The 16507-nt window shown below is 42.0% G+C and overlaps 1 protein-coding gene across 10 annotated transcripts in view; it reads left to right on the top strand.

Moving 5' to 3' along the window:
• The first annotated feature begins 224 nt into the window (after window positions 1-224).
• Window positions 225-16507, top strand: part of ANKRD42 (ankyrin repeat domain 42) — a 26137-nt gene continuing 9854 nt past the window's right edge. The window contains exons 1-12 of one of the 10 annotated variants that reach the window (XM_042792235.1): window positions 225-339; window positions 1656-1898; window positions 2045-2200; window positions 3225-3388; window positions 4928-5035; window positions 5358-5477; window positions 6071-6206; window positions 9663-9863; window positions 10862-10987; window positions 12515-12620; window positions 13258-13433; window positions 13835-13961. In XM_042792235.1, coding sequence (XP_042648169.1) covers window positions 2182-2200; window positions 3225-3388; window positions 4928-5035; window positions 5358-5477; window positions 6071-6206; window positions 9663-9863; window positions 10862-10987; window positions 12515-12620; window positions 13258-13433; window positions 13835-13961 — 1283 coding nt within the window. In that variant the 5' untranslated portion in view covers window positions 225-339; window positions 1656-1898; window positions 2045-2181. Of the gene's footprint in view, window positions 795-1655; window positions 1899-2044; window positions 2201-2727; window positions 3389-3710; window positions 3756-4927; window positions 5036-5357; window positions 5478-6070; window positions 6207-9662; window positions 9864-10861; window positions 10988-12514; window positions 12621-13257; window positions 13434-13758; window positions 13967-16507 lie in introns of those variants that run through there. The other 9 variants (XM_042792232.1, XM_042792234.1, XM_042792236.1 and 6 more) reach the window with 9 other exon arrangements.

The raw sequence follows: 16507 nt of genomic DNA, 5'->3' as shown, positions 1-16507 counted from the left end.
GCAACTCCAGTTCGCTCCCTGCCGCCATCGTTCCCCTGCTTTCCTACCCTCATGCGCTACAGCCATCCGCGGGCAGCTCGCGGCGGGGAAGGCTGCCCCGCACCGCCGCGGGCGGCCGCCGCCCTCCCCTCGCCCCCCAGGCTCCTGCCCCGCACGCCATTTTCCGCCCGGTGGGCGCGGCGAGCTCGGGAGGGGCGGGGAAGCGCACACTGTGCCCATGGCAACCCCTCTGCGGCGTGGGGCACGGGGAGGAGGAGGAGGAGGAAGGTGCGGGAAGCGAGGCGGGCTGCCGGCCCCTTCTCCTGTGAGGGGCCGCCCTGCAGCCGCCTCCGCCGGCCGGTGAGACTGGTTCGCCCGCGCTCCTTCTTCCCCCGCCGCTGCCCTCAGGGCTTTCCTTCCCCCCAGCGCCGCCGAGGCGGCAGCGGGCGGTAGCTGCGCCCCCCGCAGCGCCGCGCCTCCCGCCCCGGGGCCGTGAGGGGGGGGAATCGCCGCGGGGCGGCGGTGCCATGGCGCGGAGCGGCACAGAGACCGCCCGCCGCACTCCAGCTTTCCTGATCGATTTTTTTACCCAAATCCTCGGTTCTGTGGCATGTGGCTCCGCCGGCACCCCTCACAGAACACTGAGGTTGCTCCGTATTCGCCACACGCGCGGGGAAAGGCGGCATAACGGCGGCGGTCACCCCCCGCCCGGGCCGGCCGTCACGGGGCCCAGTAGCGCGGCCTCCACCTTCAGCGAGCCATGGCTGGGGTAGGCAGCCTGTCCCCTGCAGCTGCTGCCAAGCATAGGATTGTTGGTGGTTTTTTTGTTTGTTTGTTTGTTTGTTTGTGGGTTTGGTTGGTTGGTTGGTTTTGTGTGTGTGTTACAGAAATACTGTAAAACCTAAAATTGTCTCTTCTCCCCTGCCCGCCCCATTCTGAGCCATATTCTTCTTTGCTTAATTTCATTAATGAATTGTGGGCAAGTACTCCTATCAAAATGAAGTCTTTCTACAAAGGAGTTTTCTCTTAGAATGTCCAGTGAGCATTTGACAGCAGTTTTGATAAAAAATTGCACAAAAATTATGGAACCCGTCCTTCACTTCCAAAATCAGGCTATTTTGTACAGAATTGATGTTAACAGCTGTTGACTGATTTTCCGTCCTAGGTCAGCTGCCTTTGGCTTATTCGTGATGGCCTGCGCCCAGAAACCGTGCAGCAGCACTTTGCATCAATCTCCATACAGTTGTAGGTCTCCAGAGGGAGAAGGGAGACAGAATCCATTCTGCTGGCTGGCCTTGTCGTTTGTTTTGCTTCTGGATTAAAAAAAAAAACAAAAAAAAACAAAAAAAACCATTACCTTGAACTGGCTACACTGGAACATTGTGTTAAACACATTAGTACTTTGGCAAGTACTGTAATTGGCCAGATTGTCCTCTGATGTAAATCTGTATAATTGCACTGAAGTCTCTAACCCTCACTTGGCATAATGAGAAATTACTCCCTTGTGGGAAAATTATGTCCTGGTGATATTGTTTCTTAAAAAAAACAACTCAAACCACAAAACATACTTAGATATTACTTGGAAACATGAACTAGATGACCTCCTGAAATCCCTTCCAACCTGAATTATTCTGTGTTTCTATGCTGCTGCTGTTTGTTCATACTATATTTTTCAGAATGGAGTCCTGGTTCCTAGCTGAAGCTGCATTGCGCAGGGCATCGATACAGCCTGCTGAGCTGGGGGAGGTGGAAGTGGCATGAGACACAGCCACAAGATCAAGTGCTGTGTTACAGCACAGGGTGTGTTACGGTCAGCCTGGATTATTGAAACAGCTTCAGCTCTTTTTTCCTCTCTGTGGCAACCCCAAATCTCCCTGAGCACTACTGTCATGCTACAGATTACATAAAAATAGGCACTGGTAAATTGGCTGTTTTTAATCGTATTGAGTGTTTTTTTTACATATATCACAAACATGTTCATGCAGTATCTCATTTATATTCTTTAATTTTTTTAATCTCAAATTGCATAACAATTTTAACTACTGCTACCGTTTCTTCTCCACAGGCAGAGAAGCTGGGGCACTAATACCTTAAGACCTACATTTTCATGCTTGCTTGACTTGCAAAACAGCAGCCCACCTCTTCAAGACTTCTAAGAGTGTGAAATCTTACAAAACGGTGTTAGTGCACTTTGGTACTGAAATGATGACTACTCTAGAAGGTGATTACTAATTGGTTTAGGTTTTTTTTATGCTTGGCTATCTGAAATTAGACCCCTCAGCCGTTAGATCTGCTTAAATATTTCTGTTTACAAGTTTTGGCAAAATACTGAGATGTTGCAAGGGGGTTTGGATATGTAGCTCCCATTGTTTCCAGTCATGTAGTTAATTTGTGAAAAGGCCTGAAGGAGAACACAGGTTATTTGATCCCATGGCTTGGTGATGGATTTAATTTTTTTTTTTTTTTTTGACCCCAGTGCTTCTACATTTAGAGTTTGATTCTGTGCCACTGAGGTCAGTGAAAATGTTACTGACTCTGATGGGAGCAAAATACCAGGCTACTAACAGTGAGCTGTGACAGAGAAGTGCCATAGTTCTGGCAAGAGAACAATACAGGGTGACTAACACACTGTATAAAGAACTGCTTTTGTACAGTAGCTTTAATCTTGATAGCAGCTTGTCCTGAAACCGATCTGTGTAGCTCAGTCAAGAGTAATTGCATGGTACACTCACCTGGTGAAGGCTCTGGTGCCCTCCAGCACAGTATGCCGTGCTATGCCCAGTCCTTAGGCAGCAGCAGAAGCAGCGTGGCCATGTGAAGCACCTGGGAAGTGGTGGCTGAGGGTTTGTTTGCCCAAGTGAGGAGCCTTCCTAGTGGTGTACTTGAAAATGTGATTAATGAAAGAGTTTGTGATGCCCGCGGTTTGGGAAGAGAGCCAGTGTTGGGGTGGACCTGCTCCAGCATTTGCATACATAGATGGAGTATCTGTGCTTCCTGTTCTTGCTGTGCGTCTTGCCATCTTTCTTCTGGGTCTTATTCTTTTGTGCCCTTTGCTGGGACTGGAGGGGGCATGACCGTCTCATGTTTTTGCATATTGCTCTATTTCTGACAAACATAAGAAGTTACTTTGAACATTTTGATTGGTTCCTGTGAAGCTGACACTGATATTTCTTTGATTCATCACTTATTTCCTATTTCTTAAATGTTGCTGAACTGACTAATGCTCTTCTATTATTCCTCAATAGCTGTCAAGAAGAAGCAAAATTATACTAGTGTCCATGAGGCAGTGAAAGCTGGTGATGTAGAACAGCTTGCATCAATAATAAAAAGTGGAGCTGGTATTAACGAGGTGGATTTAGTCCACAAATTCACACCATTGCACTCTGCTGCACACTCTGGAAGTCTCGAGGTAAAACTTTATGTTAGTGTTCAGACATGGCAAGGTTTTTGTAAGTTAATATTTTCCTTCTTTAGGAGAGGCTGGACACAAAATTTGATCGAGCTAAATCAATAATCTCTGCCTGTTTTTCTCATTACGTATTTTCACCAGTAGCAGAAGTACAGGATTTTAGATTTTCACTTTCCCTTTCTAAAGCCCCAGGCAATGGGTGTAGTCAACATTGCCAGATTACATTACCAAATCAGTTATTTTCTTACTCTGAAAAAATATGCCAGACTGATAACCTTCTTTTGTCCCTATTGTGTTTTTGCCTTCTTTTGGGACACCTAAGAAGTCCTGTAGGATGTGTAAAATGTTCTAAAGGTGATTGAAACAGGTGAGAAGTGACATGAAAACATATTACTTCTGTTTACCAGTGTCCTGTCCCATGCCTCATTCTCTATAGAAATAGTCTTACATTTTAATAAATAAAAAGATTGAATATTGATGGAGAAATCAGCAGGTGTTTGCATGAATGTTTTTAACTTCCAGAGGGACTGAACTGCTCTCTTCAGCACAACATTCACCTTCTTGTTGCAGCCTCCTTGTACAGTCTTTATAGCAATCTAACCTTGAAGCAACAAGGCCATGAATAACCATCTACAAATTCATGTCCCAAAGGAAAGAATGTAAAGTTCTTGCTAAACTCACAAAATAAGAAGTGCAGTGCTGTTTCTGGAATGTACAGAAACTTTCAAGAAAATGGTGATCATCATGTTGTCAACCCTAAAAATAGATTGCTTACCCACCCTTTTCTGCCCATATAAATTCTGCCATTTTTCATTTGACTCTCCTACTTTGCAATCACTGTATTAGACTTTATTGAATTATCTGTCATCTGTTTGTCCCTAAGTTCCTTGGTGGAAAAGGTGGAGGAACCAGAGCTGTAGGCTGGCCTGAAAGAAGATAATAAATCATAATAATATATCGTCAAAAGTTTTAACTGGTCATTTAGCTGTTTTTCGGTAGTCCATAAAGCTTTCTGTTACAAGCAATAATATCTACTGGAAAAAGGTGAATAAAACAAAGCTAGGCTGTGGAAGGACAAGAAGAGAGATGGGATTTTGCACACCTTAGAAGCCTATGAAGTTAAATAAGGCTTTAAATTTGGTTCATGGTATTTTTCCTGCCATTAATTTTAGCTGGAATTCAAGTGAGTGTGTTTGCATTTTTTTTTCCAATGCTTTTACCTTGTGCCATGTGAATGCTCTCGCAGATTACATTTTAAAACCATAAGAGTAAAATTAAGAAGCCATACTGTAAAATCAATGCTAGGGTCTGAATTAGTAGGTTATTTGCACTTTTTCTACCCTTGGGTGAAACCTGGAATGTATAACTTACCTGTAACTTCTTAATGCACTAAGGCATGCTCTGGGGTGTCATATTTCCCTAATGAAGTATTCCAATACTGTTTTGAAATGTAACAGTGACTGATAAATTATAGCTAAAATGTGCCTCAGATACTCGATAAGAATAGTTACATAGAAAACTTTGGTTTTGGTTGAGCAGTGCCTTCACTGGTTGCTCTGGCACGGAGCTGATGTAACGCACGTAACTGTTGGAGGCTGGACAGCAGCTCACCTTGCAGCTATCCGAGGTCAGGATGCTTGCATGCAGGTATGTATAAATATTCACTCTCAAGAGAAAGTGAGTAGGGCAGACCTTCCATTTGAACAAATTCATTATGAAGGTCAGCTGGGAGAGCTCCCGATGGAGCTGTGAGTATCTCATCTTGATGTCTTTACATCCAGAATCAAGTCGCTCTTGTTAAAACCAGCGCGCTCATTTGCACTATCTGTGCAAACAGGTTTATTTTGTGTAGTGCAGGCCTTGAGGTGGTCAGCCTAGAGTTATCCCACTGATTATCTCAAGTCATCCTGCTAGGCAATGTTTGCCTTTTCAGCTTGTGGACTGAAGTTCTGCTTTGCATTCCTTTTAGGCTTTGTTAATAAATGGAGCAAACGCAGAAGCTCAAGACGATCGTGGGTGCACACCGTCACACTTAGCTGCAGCCCATGGGCAGTCGTACACCTTGCAAACCATACTGCGGAGCGGAGTGGTGAGAGACTCTTACCTGCAGTTCCCCAGCACAGAGCTGAAGTCTGGTGTCTTTTTCCAAAGAAAACTCTCCCCAGCTAGAGATTTAGGACTGTAGATTAATTACTGTTGGTGAATTTAATTTTAGGGTAAATTACCATTTTTTTGTTGTAAGATACAATGGGGAAATGACCCAAAAATCTGGAGAGAATCAATAATGTGAGGAAACCACATTTCACTGAGGATGTCATTAAATGAAGATCAGGTGCAGTGGTGGTTGTGATTTTTTGCAATTGTACAAGTCTTCTATAGTAAAAGAGACATAAACCTAAAAAAAATAATTAATCCAGATAAATATTTAAGGAATAATGACCAATGCAGGGACAGAAGTATGTCTAAAGATGCTTTTATGTGTGTATTATTTAAATAAAACCAAGAACCCGTGAAAAGTACCTATCTTGGAGTGGGAACTGCATACACAGCATGAACTTTGAAAAATGTTACTTGATTTGATTTGAATAATTTAACACAATGAACAGCTGATTCCTATTTATAAAATTTGTCTTGTGTCTAAGATTGATAAATGAACAAATTAACCTGCTGCTTTCATTTTAGAATGTAAATGTTTCAGACAGGAATGACTGGAAGCCTGTTCATTATGCTGCTTTTCATGGTCGCCTGGGGTGTTTGCAGCTTCTTGTTAGATGGGGAGCGTGTATAGATGATGTGGATAACAATGGAAACCTTCCAGGTATACCAGGATAAATCATATGGGTTTTAATCCTTGGTTTACAGTTGTGTTATGTGATAATTGTAGCAAATTACAAGTAATACATACCAGCAGTGTTTGCTATTTGATTCCATGCAATCAACATAGTTTCTCCATTTTCATGATGACAGGGGGATTTATAGAATCCAAAGTATTTATCTGTCGGTGGCAGTATCCTGTTCACCTCGTGCTGCTGCTGGCAAGGATCAGAGCTCACGGGGGCTGGAACAGGGAGCCGGCTGAGCCCGGCTGAGCGCGCTGTGCAGGTGGGCAGCATCTCCTGTGCGTGAGATGGAGCGCATGTGCCAATGAAGGTCATAGGAGGAGAAGGCTCGGTGGAGCAGGAGGCACTTTCAGCTGCTATATGCTCCTTTTTGAATTTGTGCCAGGCTTTAGTGGCTGTGCCAGTGTGATCAGATTCTGTCATGTCCATATGCAGGTTTTTGTATCCCATGTTTCTTAACTGATCTGGTAAAACCTTTGTTCTCATTTACCTGTGATTTCTTCATCCTGATTTCTGGAAGACCAGTATTTCTGTATTTGTAATCTGTACTTTTTTCATAATCACAAGTGTAGTTGCTTTAGCACAAAAAATGAGCAGTGTTTATTCCTTGGTCTTCATAGTTTCTCCAATGTCCCCCTGCCTACCATGCCACTGCCTCAATACCCTCCGTAAGTTGAATGATATTGTTCATATCCTGGGTTCTCACTGCATCCTTCCCCTTTTAGCATTTTCCTTCGTATGGTTTGTCACATGATTTTTTTTTTTCTCTGTAACTTTCATAGATTTATCTTTTTAAATCCATTCTTAAAATCTTTTAACCTCTGTTAAGCACCACTTACCTAGTAAACTGATTGTGTTCTGTTTTTCAAACCTGGGTCTTGTTAAAGAATGAGAGGCTTTTGCACCCCAGCAGGACATCTGGTGTATTAGCAATAAGGGGTCATGGTGTTAGGCACCCTGGTGGCAGCGTAGAAGGTAGCTTTATTTGCATTTGGGAACACTTCCCTGATAACAGACTTGTATGGAGGGATAGCAAATGCCAGCACAGTTCTACTTAAGTGCTCTGTATACTGCTTAGTAGAAAAGACGTCTATAGAATCTTGATCCTCCGGCCTTTGTTCTGTTTCATTTGATCATATTATCATCCAAATGAAAGAAAATGCTTTGGAACATTGCTAGCAAAAGATTAATAGAAGTAGTGTGCTATATGGAACAGCTTTACCTCAGCTTGTGAAACAGCAAAGTGAACTTAGATCATCTTTACATACTTCAGCTTCAAGATTAGCCTGGGCAGTGCTGTAATTTTTCTTAAGAGTATACTGAAAGAAATTTACTGAGGTTGCAATACCATACACCTAAAACTTAAAAATTGTCTGCACCTTTTGCATGTGTGTGTTATAGCAGGGGCTTTAATTAGCTTTAGCATGCTGATTTTTTCAGAGAACTGTGGCTCATTCAGTGTACAGAATGGGCTGTGCTTATTAATTCAAGATTTTGTTTTTTCTTTGTATTAGGTTTTGGGCCATATCCATGCTTCTTTTATTGCTCACTAGTTAAATCTGTTCTAAATATGATATTAATTTAATCGTAGCTCAACATCTCAATTTTTCACATATACTGTTTTTTTCACTTGCAACTTTGAGAAGAGTGACTAGTGTTAGCCTGATTTTATAAAAGGTGAGATGAAACACAGAGAAGTTGGGGTACCAATGCCAACTACCCACTGCCTATTCGTGATGCCTCAGACAAGGTTTTTCAAAGTTCTCAGCACTAAGCTGCGTATAACACATAGCTGTGTTAACATCACAGTACCCTTTGGCTTTAGTCTCAACTGCAAGTGCTCAGTGTGCCTGAGGATGGAACGGCACAGTTACATGTTGGGCACTAGCTACTAAGAAACACAGGTTAAAAGCCAGCTATGAAAAGCTCCCATATGTGTCTTCCACAGCATCCCACTGAAACTGTGGAAAAATACATGAACAGAATACAACTCTTCAATCTATTTTCCCCTTGCCATCTTTGCAGAAAATGTTGAGCTTTTCTGACTGCTTTTTGCATAGAACAGACATCTGATTTAAAAAAAAAAAAAAGTTTCATCCTAAAAGGTGAAGTTTTATCCCTGAGATTTTAGGTATCTGAAAGTGGATTCACAAGAGTTGAGTCAGTTTTTCACCAGCTGACTAGTAATCAGTACTTGCCTTTAACAAGATACCTCTTCACTTCTTCCTAACTGACTCACCAAATAAAATTAAGACAATGGGAGAAGCTGCGCTGACTTCAGTGAAGCTCGGATTTTGTTGCATTAAACTTTCGCAATCATCTGTACCTAAGTGTTGTAATCCTGCTGTAAAACCAATGTCCATCACCTTTTAGAGCAACTACACTTGGAAAGCTGTGGATGGTTTGCAATAGAGACCTTGCATGTGCCAAAACTTAAGTGACATGGGGTTTTTTTTTGGTCCTGGGTACATTGTCTATTCATTATGAAGATAATGAGATTCTTATATGGAGACAAACTAATCGTTTTGCCACTAGAACATCAGCCAGGTTTTATAGACCTTTTTCATGGAGCGTTAACACATAATAAATATTTATTTGGCACCTTTTTCCCATTAATTGGATTAGAGAATACTACTCATTTCAAAATAATGAGCTTGTGTTTTGTACTTACTTTGTTATGGGCCCAGCACTCTAGTAGTAATAAGTAACTAAACCTCAGCATAGCATAAAGGGCAGGGGAGGAAATGATTGACCCCTACAGGGGAGCTGTCATTGCCATGGTGAGATGGAGCAGCTCCTGCACACAGCAACTGTCTACAACAGTTGAAGAAATAAAATATATAATAGAATGGTATAAATAGAAGCCTCTGTTATGGGATATACCTTCAGATACTTCACCCAGTAAAGTGAATGTCACTGTCCTCATTTTATAGGTGGGGTAACTAAGGGTGTGATGCAACTTGGTTGTGGTGGCACAGTAGAGGTGGGACTAAAGCAGAAATGGCTTTAACTCCAGATCAAGGACACCACTTGCTGGCCTTCTGTAATGGGTATCCCTAGCACAGCAAAGTCAGACAGCTGCTGAAGAGCGAGGTTCATGTTCATGGGGGAGACCCCAGCCATGCACTCTCCTACTTAGTGCTCAGTGGTCTCTTAGCAGTGTTTTGTTGTCTTCTGCAGTCAACTCTGCCAGGGAATCTTTGTAAATCCTATCCTTGACAGCTTTCTTTTACCTCCTTTGCATAGAGCTGAACTCTGTCCTGGACAGGAGCTGAACATTCCCTATTCAACTGAGGCTGCTCCTACTTGTTACTCAGTGTTGTGTGGCTGAAGTGCTGGTACATGAGCTATATGTAACCAGTGGTGAGAGCACTGCTTTCTTGGTGGGCAGCGGTGCTCTACTCTAACATATTTTGTTTCACCTTGTGCTATAGCTCATCTGGCAGCAGTGGAAGGACACTTGCATTGCTTTAAGTTCTTGGTCAGTAAAATGGCCAGTGTCATGCACACACTGAAAGCCAGGAATGACCAAGGAGAGACTCCAAGGGACTTGGCTGAACGGTTCTATAAAGATAATATTCTGCAGTATATTGATGATGTGGAAAAAGAGGGGGAGCATCTGGAGACACAGGAAGGTGAGTATGGATCAAGATACTCTTAAAATAGGCATTGTAATTCTGTAGAAATGCTTGATTCTGAAAACTTGTATGAGCAGAAGTATGACATTTAAATTACTGATATGAGGAAGAGCAGTTCTTTTCAATGCTTACTACACTTACTGATAGCTAAAGACTGGGATACTCACTGTGATTTTATAAATATCTTAGTTTTGCCCATCTTCAAATTAAAACTTGTCACTGTGTTGCACTAGGAATGCCAAGTTATCCATGTTCTTAGACTCAGCAGAGATTCAGACAAACTATGATTTTAATGAGTTTGCAGATTTGCCTGCTCAGAATCCCTTACTTGTGTTGAATAGCAACTCAGCTTGGAAATGTCCCACTGAAATTAAGGTTATTTGATAACCAGCAGTACTACTGCAGTCAGAACAGCCGAAGGATGCAAGTGTGGCAAGGTCTGTAAGGAGAACCTTCAACAGAACAAGAGTATGAGAAGTGCATCTTCACCTCTCTGCTTTTTCCAGGCACTTAACTGTCTTTATCTGCTAGTCTTTTTTCATCATACATGCAGGTATATATGTCGATACTCCCTGTCTATAAAAAATAACTAGAAAAATCAAATTGTATGGGTGGTTTTTAAGCAAGGAGAAGTAAAATAGTTTATATATTTGGTTAGACTATGAAATTTAGAACAGGCAAATTACTTCAATTACCACCAGTAATACAGCATCAACTGTAATACAAAGGTATACTTGTTATTTCAGGTTTATGAAATTAATCTCTAAGCTGTATAAGATGCCTGCAGCCATAACCAAGACATGTTTAGTCAAGTGTATGATGAACACTGCTAGTTATGCAGGTACATTTTAATTAATTAAGACTGCATTATCTTGCTAACTACAGCTAAGAAGTGTCCATAAGTTGCCATGAGAGAGGCAAGCCGTGAGACAAATACGAGCATGTTTAGTGGAGTTACTGGCATCTGTTTGGAAACCTGAGTATTTCATTTTCAGTTTTAGCTTTCCCAGCTCATGGCGCTGCTTTCAAAGGGGACTTGTTAGTGCTTAGAAGATTAGTGAGCAGTGGAGTAATCAACGTTAATGAGCGGGATGATAAGGGATCCACTCTTATGCACAAAGGTCAGTAATTATGAACTGTGTTTCAGCTTGTTACTGTTTGTTGCTGACTTGTTTACCTAGTTTTTCAAGTGGCCGCTTATCAGATAAATGTCATGAAAAACAGCATCTCGTTTCCTGAGGGCTCGAAAGGGCAACCCTGAAAAACCTATGTTGTCATGTACGTGTGTGTAGATGTTACATTAAAAACAAAATAACCAAGCTGAAGTCAAGGAAGAAGAGTTTATATTAAAGAGAAAACAACATCTAAACTGAAAACTAGGTTTTTTATCAGGTGAAGTGTGACTTTTAGAAACACTAGCTAGCTAGGTATAAGGATGATCTGTACCGTGGCCTGGGCCTTTATTTACTGAACCTATCAGTACTGTGGAGATATGTTGTAAAAACCACAACAAAGTCATTTGGTAGAATGCTGTGAAGGAAGGTAAACTTCTGGTATGTAACACCTTGATATGTAGTGGAATGCTAGCATTACAAAAAAATGGTCCTGTGTTTGGGGCTTTCATAGTAATGTCTGAAAGAAGAAGTACAAGAGGAAAGAAAGAGGGAGGTATTTTTGTAATACATTTTTAATACTTTCCTACATTTCTTTTTGACTAGATACAAATGGTAGAGTTTTTAAAAACATAATTGAAGTTCTCATTAAAAAAATTGATATGTAGTGATTTAAAAAATGTTTTCTACATTCTTTCCCACTCTCTTTTCTTGGGATAGTGCTAACCCCAATCTGTATATGCAGTGTTGGTGTTATGGAGAAATACTACAGCTGATACTGTAATTTAATTTCCTTATCTCAGTAAGAAAACAAATATGGCAAACATCCAAAGGGGCTGCTGTCAAGATACTGATTTATTCTTCCTTGAGAAAAACAGCTTACAGGTTTCAGCTAGGGATGCCAAATACTGTCTTCCATATGTGAGACATCATTCCTGGCACCGTGCAGTATGAGCAGTAGCAATGCCAGATCCTATGACTAGGCAAAACTGTTGTGTTTGGCTGCAGCTGAGAAGTGTTGTCTTGAGGGTCTGTCCCAAGAAATGATGTACCGATAGCCCCAGCACAAAGCCCTGGCTTCTCTCCGTGAGACAGCACCGTACACTGCAGACTGGGACAACCAGCTGTGTCTGACATATGGGAGCACAAAGCCAGAGGTGACAGTGCTTTGCTGCAGATCTGTGGTGCATAGGCCTTATTGCAAGACAGTGTGGGGCAGCAGTTATTTGTGTGTCTCATGCTCAGCACATGACACTGGGCAATTTTAGGTTACATTGTGTCCCAGAAGAGTTGCTGTAAACTTCTGAAACTAGAAAGAGTCACAAAACCCCATCACATGATCTTCCCCAAAACTGTGTGTACCCATGTGACTTGAGCGTCTCGATACATAGGCTTCTCTTGAAATAGTGTCTCCCCTGTGGCATCTTAGTCAACCCAACCTCTGGCATGTCAAAGCATGACAAAGGGAACACATTTTAGGTTTGCAACACCAGTTGTATATAACTGACTTGTGTGCACCTTCCTTCCTTCCTTTAGCGGCTGCACAGGGACATATCCATTGCTTACAGTGGTTGGTGGACATGGGAGCTGACTGTGACATTACAAATGATGATGGAGAGACTCCAAAGGATGTAGCCAAGAGGTAGCAGTACATATTCTGTAGCCCTGTCATTTATTTACTTACTACTTACATATCAATATCATGTCAACTTTGTTGAAATTATTCCTGATTTTCAGTGACGGAGCAAGAATTCCAGCCATGAATTCCAGCTCTGAGTGATAAGCAAAACTGTATTGTAGCTATAAAAGGTTTTAATTTAATTTAATGTGTTTTTTTTTTTGTTTGTTTGTTTGTTTTTAGCAAGATTAGACTTAAAAGATGAAAACTAGCTGATCAGCAAAAGGAAAGTTGTGAACCAGTATGCTCACAGTTTTCTGTACAAAGTAAATGAGAAGTAGTGAAGGTCAGATGATTTTTGCATTAATAAAAATAACGCAGTTTCTGATGAGATTCAATTAAGAAATTCTGCAAAGGAAAAGATACTTCTGATGTAGGAGTCATTGACATAAGATTCTAATGAGGTAGAGCCCATGCCATCAGAATATTATAAAAAGCAGATTAGCTGCTTGTAGTTTGTGTACCAGTGCTTCCTTTAATCCTGAAAACCCCTCCAATAAATGGGAACATGAAGAGTTTCAGAGAGTTTCCATCAATCAACCACATGCATTTTTCCAGAAGATGGGGCTATTTCAGTGTAGGTTAACTGTTCTCTGTGCAGATTTGCCCAGCTGGCAGCTGTGGAACTTTTGACACAAAGAACTGGAGACAGTAACTCTAGTGATGAAGAACTAGATGCAAACAACATAAAGTTTTTTGAAAGACATGGTGTGGAAGGGAGCACAGATAGCAAAGAAGATTTAACCCTGGATAAAGCAGAGAAAAGGAACGCACGCAGTAAGCAATCTTTCCATCACTCCTTATTTGAAAAAGTTGGTGTCAAGATATTATAGTCCTAGTTGCACAGTTTCTGCCAACTGCTGTGACTTTTTTGCTGTAAGATGAGCTCGTTAACAGGATATCTGTACTACTTCGCACTCAAACCAGTTGTGGAAAATTAGCATAGCAGAGGGCAATCAGAATGTAATTATTACACTGTTTTAATCCATTTTGGTGAAACCGTATTGGGTTGCTACTTGTTTTTGAAATCAGTTTGCTGTGTGGGTGTCAGGTGTAACTCAGTACTTGCTGAGCAGTGTTATTTCTGGTCTGTGTTTGTGAGGTTGTTTTCCAGACTATTGGATTCCAGCATGACTGTCTTCATGCATTTTACCTGCCCAGAGAACTCTGTCTTACAGTAAGGGCCTATCGCAAGATTCAAGAACTTCAGCAACTTCTAGAAATTGCCTACAGTAACTACAGACAGCTGGGAGGAATAACTGAAGAGGAGAAGAAGATGAAAAAAGAAGAAAGGGAAGCTGAGAAGTAAGGTTAATTTGCCTTGCTAATGTTTAACACTGTGAGGCCCAATTTAAAGCCTTCTTTAAGGCTAACTTACACTGAAATTGCTTCGGCCATTCTGTCTTTTCCACTTCCCAACTTTAGTCAGGCCAAAAAGAAATGGACTTTGGCAATTTGTCTGACCATTTCTAAACTTCTGCTGCCAGGACCAGCCCCACAGCACCACGCAGGTGTTTGATGGGCCCACACTTTTTGTGCAAGATCATCTGTTTGGCCTTCAGGTTTTCCTGCAGCATATGTGCAGTAGGTCTGGTAAGTCCTGGGTGTTTTGTTTTCATCGAGAGTGCCAAACACATGTATGCACGTTAATAAATCTGAAAAAAGGCCTGGCTTGGGTGAAAGTGCATATACAGCAGAAATTATTCAATGACCTGCTACATTTCTGTGTCAAGGGCAATATATTTCTATGTTCAAGAAAGCATTAGCTCATACCCAGACCACAGAAAACAGAAATCTCAGCAGACCTTCCCTTGCATGTGAAGCACTTTTCATGACGTCTGTCTAATTCTGAGGGTCTCCATTAAATGAAAGGGTTCTGTTAGATTAGTCAGGTGACTTGATGGGCAGACCGTCTGAGTTTCAAAGAAAAGCCCTTCTGTCTATCAAAGATTTAGAGTTTAAACAATGATGAAGCATCCAAAAGACCGCTCTGTCTCTACTGCAACCTGTTAAAGATTTGGCTACCCACTGTTCTCAGTCTCTCTAGATAACCACATCCATTGTGTGTTTGGGCCACCCCAAGCCACTGGCTTTATGTGGTCACTGAGAGGAGGCTGTATCTAGAGAGCTTGTATGCTATCAGGGGAACAGCAGACTTCCAGAACAGAACAGATCAGGAGCAGGTAATAGGTGTCACAGATTGGAATTTAGTATATGAGCCAAGAAACTGAGGTCAGGATTTCTTTTGGTTCCAGATCACCCTTTGACTCAGCCCAGGCTGAAAGTCCATCTTCCTTAACTTGATATGTCTGCAGCGTAGATATCTGCATCCGAGTTAGTTATCTGGAGCACCTTTTTGGACTTCCTGGAGAGACTGTATGCTTTCAGGGCATAACTGGACATGTATTTCAGGATAAGATTCATCGGTTCCAGGAGTGTCTGTCCTGGCTTTAAAGAAGGAGGGTAACCATCTCAAATGTTGATGCTTACGTTGGAAGGTCAGAGCAATCTATCTGCAATGATGAAAAGGTCACTGTTGACTAATGGCAGAAATTAGAGTTCATTTTGGATAGAGCAGCTACTCAGAAGCTAGCAGTGCCTATTAGAGGGCTCTGATAAGGCTCTTTAAGGGATGTTGCTTTCTGAGGCATGCGTGGCTAAAGTAGATAAATTGTGAGGGTTTCTGAAGGGTCTCTCCCACCTGTAGAGGACAGAAAGCATCCCTAGCTCCACATTGGCCTTTTGAAATGGAAATCCTGCTTCTCAGCGTACCTGCTTGCCCTTCTCAGGGTACCTACCTGTGAATAAACCCCAAGATGCTTGTATCATATGCCAGAAAACCTAATTATTGAAAAATATTTAATGACAACACCATTTTGCTAGATGAAAAGTGAGAGTTGCCACTTGAGAAGGCCACTGTAGCAGATTTTGAAGATTTCTGCCTTAGTCCAGGTTTTCTGGCTGTAAGAGGCCTGATGTGAACCACTGTGCAGCGCTCTGACCAGACTGCATTGCATGGAAAAAATTGCCACCGTACGTGTGCCACATAGTAATGAGACACACTCCAAAAATCTGAAGTGTGCAAGAAGTCAGCCTGTTGCCCTCAGGCACTAATTTCCCAGCATAAGCACAGGCCATTAGGCCGATACAGCCTGGTAGCTCTGGGCTGTGTGAGTCACGAATACTTCAGTCCAGGAAATGAGGTAGCTCTTGCCCAGAGCTTTCCTGCTGTGCTGTTTGAATCCAGAGGGCAGACATCTCCCTTTTCCCTTTACCAGTCTTGCATCTTGGTAGCTGTGCTAATTTATCCTGAAACAGAGGAGAGCCAGCTCAACTCTGGATGACTAGTTGGTGAGGTCAATTGCTGTTATAAGAATATATGTGAATTATGTCTTAGCTAACCAGTTCCAGGAATCTCAATTAATTTAGGAGCCATTGTGGGTGTGAGCAATGAGATCTTGTGCAACTGTTTATCAGCCAGTGCTTCAGTTTCCCTTTAATAAGCATCATGCAGGCTGTCATTTGAGTATTCCTCATCTGTGGCTAAGCCAATCAATAGGAAGGATGTAGAGATACCAGGCATAAACAAAAAATCTGCCCTTGACCCTTCCAGAATCCCAGTTTTATACTTTTTTTTTTTTTCTCTTTCATAGAAACCTTTTTGCCCTCTGGGCGCTCCTCCCTGTTCTGAGCTGGAGCTGGACCTGGGTTACAGCCCACACAAGACCGGAGCATATGGCTCTGTGTGTGGGAAGACATCTCCATCTCGTGGTCAGGTTGTGCTGAGCACAGCTGACAGCGAGGAAGGAAAACGGCTCTTTAGGGCTGTTAGAGTCTTGAGGCAGGAGCAC

This window comes from Tyto alba, unplaced genomic scaffold (genome assembly GCF_018691265.1).
Source record: "Tyto alba isolate M040663 unplaced genomic scaffold, T.alba_DEE_v4.0 Super-Scaffold_2, whole genome shotgun sequence".
NCBI classification, from domain to species: Eukaryota; Metazoa; Chordata; class Aves; order Strigiformes; family Tytonidae; genus Tyto; species Tyto alba.
Note: the sequence above shows the minus strand (reverse complement) of the source record. Positions and strands in the feature narration are given on the sequence as shown.